General features: G+C 39.5%; 1 protein-coding gene across 1 annotated transcript; it reads left to right on the forward strand.

Annotated features, from left to right (window-relative positions):
• Positions 1-2240: 2240 nt before the first annotated feature.
• Positions 2241-3579, forward strand: LOC122140834 (vesicle-associated membrane protein 2-like). The gene is made up of 3 exons (XM_042745986.1): positions 2241-2303; positions 2632-2835; positions 3418-3579. The coding sequence occupies exons 1-3, from the start codon at positions 2241-2243 to the stop codon at positions 3577-3579; spliced, it is 429 nt and encodes a 142-aa protein (XP_042601920.1).
• Positions 3580-6000: the final 2421 nt, after the last annotated feature.

A 6000-nucleotide genomic window follows, 5' to 3' on the forward strand; every position in this document is an offset into this window, starting at 1 on the left:
TTGAAATATGTGCACTTTGTGAACTATACAACTTTTACATAAAATAGTGACTTTTTTATAAAAAAAAAAAAACGTAATATTGTGAAAATGGTTTTTTATAATTTAAAACTGATAAAATATTTTGAAAGCTTGTCTTCAGTTCTATTAGGTTACAGAATCTTAAAATCCAGAAATTAAGACATTCACCTAAACTCTCATATCGAAAATTTTTTGATTTGCTGACAGAATGATTCAATCCACTATACGGCACAAACAACCGCACTTCCTTGAATGTTCTAGAATCTGTTTCAAACTCATTAAATTTGTTGATTGTCTTCTGAGTCACAGTTTTAGCCTTAGTTAGTGGTCAGCTCTTGGGCCATGGTTTGGGCACAGAGGTGAGCGCCCGAAATAAGTTTACACTCATTGATTGCTGCTGTGAGCTCAGCAGTCATTACAGTGATCGCTGTGACCACAGCGACCCCGAAACTGTTCTGTAGCACTTTGCTGAGCTTTTGTTATTGGCTGCACTGCTTCCTTTGAGGCTCATGCAGCCCGAAACACTAATGCTAACCTATATGTCTGCTCACAGAGTTTTTACCATTCATTTAGTTTGGATTCTTTAGGCATATTGCATTAACGATAACGATTTCACATCACAGTCCAGAAGGATTTGCATGCCATTCGCAAATGAACCACATCCATAAAACGAATCCAGCACATTGCACATTCCCTTGCAAAGTTGTTGCTGTGAGCTGTGCAGATCATGCTATATGCAAGGCAGAAGGCTTCAGACACATCACTTCTGAGATGATGGTGGCTGTGTTCCTAAAGCATACACCATTTTTGTGACGTCTCCTCCTTTCTTACAGTTTAAAATCGCCAGGCCTTGTGAGGGGGGGTTGGAAAGTGTGGCTCATTGAGACTCAACCACCGCAGTGCTGTCCCCGTTAAACGTTACCGCGGGGGGCGGATGAGGGGGGTGTGTGTTGTGAGATGAGAAGAAGACGGAGAGGACACTGAACAAATGTTCCGTGATCTTTCCTCTCTCCCTCCCCTCCCCTTCTCTGTTCATCAGGCATACATAACACTTTCACGCACAGAGACGGAGTACTATTCGTTTTTAATTCTTGATACGCAGGCGGTTTTAATCCGTTCTAGAGAAGCGTTATCATGACTCAATGTCTCTTGGTTTATGCTATTATCCAACAGCCTAACAAAGAGGGGTTGAAAGCCTGTCATTTTCCTTACGTCATCACTTGACTGCGTATAATATATGTTTTTCCAGTACGTGCTCTCAGGAGGATATGATTGGTTCGCATACGGTTTGAAACTGAAGGAAGCTCTTCGAACGCTGGATTTGTGTTTCGAGGGCTTTAGTCGCCTGACGCTCTCTTCGGTAATTGCAGCACTTTTTGTTCTGCACGCCGGTCTAGACCTCCATCATCAGGGGAATATTCTATACTGCAATTGTGTAGAGTTTATTAGGAGAAATCGAGATTTTTTTTTTCTCTTTTTTGCTTTTCTTGTGTATATTTTTCCTCCCACCCCCCCCCCTCAGTAGTACACGCACGTTGGCTACTCAACAGACTGTGTTAGAGATTTTGCGACTAATTCTCTCTCCTCTCTGTCTCCTCTCATCCCTCTCTCTCACTATACTCTCTCTCTCTCGGCATCACTTGGGACGCGACCGGTTTTATTTAAGCACCTGGCCCAGCAAAAATGTGGTGTACATTTTCCAACTATTTCAACCAATCACCTACAGCTTGTCTATTCATAGTGTAACACCGCAAACAATACTCTTAATAGATTAGACAAGTAGCCCCCTGTATTCGAGTTTTTATTGCTAATTTTACAACTCACCCCTTTTTATGCCTGGATATGTTCCCTGATATACCAGTTGGGTCATTAAAACGCAAATATTAATTCTGGCTCTATGTATTATATTTAGCAAAAGCCCTAAGGTTATTTACAGAGAGCGTCGTAACAAAGCACCGCAAAATCTCTCAGTTTTAAGCTGACTACACCCCCCCTCACAAAAATCGGACACGCGATACGTGCCCCTGTCTCCATCTATCCCTGTGAGTTGTGCACCTCGAAGAAGGGCAAACTTGAAAGAGCCTACAGTTAATACTGAATCGGTTGCGAGAACAAACGTATTAAATCCATGACGCGCATGCAAAACCCTACTATAAACCCAAATTTACCTGCACGTACATTGGACTCCGCACACCTTCCAGTTATACTTATTCGACGCCCCAATGCCGTCTAATGCTCAGATCTTCGCTCAAACCCAGATTGACTCTTTGGTGCACCCCGTGACAGTTAGCCCAGCAGCATCTGCTTTCTGGCACAAAGCCTTTCGAACCTCTAGAACACACACACCAACCTTTTTCAATTAAACAACCCGCAAACTCGCGTCCGCATAAAAAGTGGATGTAAGTTAATGTGTATAATTAAAGAATGAAACTAAGCTTTATGGCAAAATTAATTTTACAATGTCTTATTGTAATGAGTTTATTGCACCAGACCCAATTCTAATTTATATTCATGCATTGTGTGCTATTATCGAGGAGTTTAATGTAAAATTATGGATGTAATATTTGTTTAGAGGGGCATGAACATTCTCATGGTCTGCTTGAGCATATGCAGAGGCCAGTGGTGCAAAGGAAACATCAAAGGCCCCAAAACAATGGCCTTTCCCAACCCCTGTCCCTTATTCCCTCAGTCTGCCCCAGACGCCATGCAAGCTCTGGAGCCCCAGGAGCCCCAGAGGGTGAGGGGGGCCAACCCAACCAACCTCCCAACCTCAGCAGCAACCGTCGTCTCCAACAGACACAGGCCCAAGTGGATGAGGTAAACCCTACCAATATGAACTCAGAAACTATGCTGGAAAACAAGCTGGACTAGGTGAATCTTGATTTCAAAAAAACATTAATATGTAGAAATTTAAAAAAAAAAGTTATTATGAATACAATTTAGAGAGAAGAAGATGTACATTGAACTTTGAGTACAGGCCTATGGTTCAAGCAAGCCTACTAAAGCTACTTAATGCTGCACTTTTTCAAGTTTGTGTTATGCTATTGGTATTGGTTGTGACATATATTAGTAAAAATGTTAATTATAACAGTGAGGAAGTAAGCTAGATTAAAGGGGCAGACTAAAATTTATCAAAGCTAGATGAACTCTTAGATAGACTTTCTTGGAACCATAAAATTTTCATGCAGTCAAATTTTGAGGTACTAGTCATTTTTTTATGCATTATTCATCCTAATATTGCTTCCATTGTTAAGTGTCTATGATGATATTCCATAATTTCTTTTAAAAATTGTCTTTTAGTTTCACATTGAATCTTGCTGATGCAATGCAATGATTATGTTATGTTGCTGATTTCTTAGATGCTTAGTTGCTGTGTCTGTATTTTGCATATGTGTTCAGGTGGTTGATATCATGCGTGTGAATGTGGACAAGGTTCTGGAAAGAGATCAGAAGCTATCAGAACTGGACGACCGGGCAGATGCGCTGCAGGCCGGAGCATCGCAGTTTGAGAGCAGTGCTGCGAAACTGAAAAAACAAGTAAACTGGTGGAAGGGAAATTAAGGCTGCGCTTTGAAGTATACGATGCGGGTTCGGTTTATTTACATCTAAGTACTATTTTATTTTCATTCTTTACAGATACATATTTAAAAATTCACTGTTAAAATGAAATCACTAAATACACATCTCACCTAATTCAAGTAATGTATTGTATCCTAAGGGAAATCAGCGTAAACCATTATTATGTAACTGGCAATTCTTACTAGAATAGTTGGTATGGAGTATTTTTAAACAGAAGTCGTCTTTTTAAGGGAAACCTTGTGTGGCTTTAGATTGTATAGACACTGACATAGTTGTAAATAATACTAAATAAGAAAGCTTCAAAAAATCAAATGTATTAACAGTAGTCTCACTATACAGAATTAGTATAGCTAATGGTTGACAAGATTAGTAGTAATTAAGACACATGGAATACACTAAATGGTAGTTGAAAGTGCACAAGTGAGTTACACACATAACTTGAGCAAGTCTAGCATGGGCATTACAAACATGACAGAAAAATAATAGCCATGGTTTTATTTATAAACGTATCTCTACATAAACTTGAAAAAATAATTTTATAAAGTATAGTTGCCTTGAATTTGAGTGTGTTCTATATAGCCAGCAGACACAAGTGATAGGCCTCATGGGGCAAAGATGAAGTCAACAATAAAGCAGAAGGCATTCTCATTTGGGATATAACTATGATGCATAGTTCTCGGCCCATAAGTCACGCGCTGGGCCTGATGGTGCGTTTGCAGATTAATATTTAGCAAAGTTGCCAGTTGTGACGCCAAAGCTTAGGTGAATCTTGCACAGTTGACAGAGTGAAGTCCAGCTACTCCTGAGAGCGTGCCTGTTACCATCAGTGTTTTACTTGGCTAATTGCCCATATAATTGCATTGACTCCACATATTTAATACAATGGGAATTTTTAGGAGATATGGATCTGACATTGGAATAAAAATACACATAGTCTCATGCAAAATTAATAATGAGGAATTCTATATATAATTTAATTGATTCCAAAATGTCTGGAATTGAAAGAAAGGATGACCGGCACTTTGAGATGTGCAATGCACTGGTGCATCTGAACCTCGGAACCCGCCTCACATTTTTATCTCTCATCCAATCCAGCTATCTGTCAAGTACACCATCCACTCTGTTGTAGATTTATAAGATCCACCTCATTACTCTCTCCCTCCAGGACAGCATATAATTTATGTACTCCCTCCACCAAAACCCCCATCTGAACCCGCCCCAAGATGGCACCGAACAGCTGCCCGTCCAATCGCATCTCTGAGCGGGAATGGGGGGGAGGGGGGCGTTATAGTCCCAATCTGGATTACAGCATTTCTGGATTTAAAAACCAGATGTGATTTGTGATCGTAAACCGCATCTACTAATTCATTCCATTTGCACTCCTCTGTGTCTTTAGCATCCCCTGACCTCAATTCCCCTTTCAATATTTCTCTTTATTATTTTCCAGGTATGATGTTCTTTTATTGAAACATCACCAATTTTAAAGCGGTTGTTATCCATTCTGTCATGGCCCCTTATTCTTCTTTTCCTTTTTGCATATTCTTTAATCGTATGCCTGGATGTTCTTTTTGCGTCTCGATTTTTATTGTCTGTCTTGTTAGATACTGGGAATTGCGGGCTTTATCTCAGTTGTGACAAATGAAAAGATGTGAGAAAAGTCAATAAAATATTCCATGTATATTTAATAGCATGACCGTCCAGAAAAAAAGTCCATCTCTTGGGGGTTATCATTAATAAAAGATACGAATTAGCAGAATTTAAGTAGTTGTACAAGTGGGGTGTTCATGCAATCTTATTTCTCATACAGAATTTTTTTGTTTCATATTAGCTTTATGTTTATGGATTTTTTTTCTTTCTTTCTCTTTGCTTTCCACAAGTATGATGATCATGATGGGAATTATTGGGCCGTTATCTTTGTGAGGTGGGCACTCGTTTTCCTGTTTGTAGTAGATAGAGTAAACTAATTTAATTTTTTACAAACTTGTTAAATCAGACTTTAAACAACAGGAATGTTTGTAGTATTTTAGTTTTACTCCACCGTTAGGATTGTTTTGGCCACCTGGACACCACAATATAAAGGCTACCCACACACACATGTAATGATATAGGTAAGGAAAAACCAAATCTTATGTTGCAGCTGCAACTGAAACGCTAATCTTAAAAGATCAGTGCTCTTTACAAAGATAAGTTAGGTGGGTAGGTAGTATATGCCATCAAATTAAAAAGCTCAATTTAATCATGAATCAGCATGGACTCAATCAATTGCAATGATTATTTCTCTTTTTTTTGTCTTTTACGACAGTGTACTTCTACTACCTGAGCCTGCTCATGCGGACGCAACAAGGACAGGAGACTCTGGCTTTGTGGTGAACTCCACCCCTCCTTTCTCTCCCCACCAATGCC

The sequence above is a fragment of the Cyprinus carpio genome, chromosome B19 (genome assembly GCF_018340385.1).
Source record: "Cyprinus carpio isolate SPL01 chromosome B19, ASM1834038v1, whole genome shotgun sequence".
NCBI lineage: Eukaryota > Metazoa > Chordata > Actinopteri > Cypriniformes > Cyprinidae > Cyprinus > Cyprinus carpio.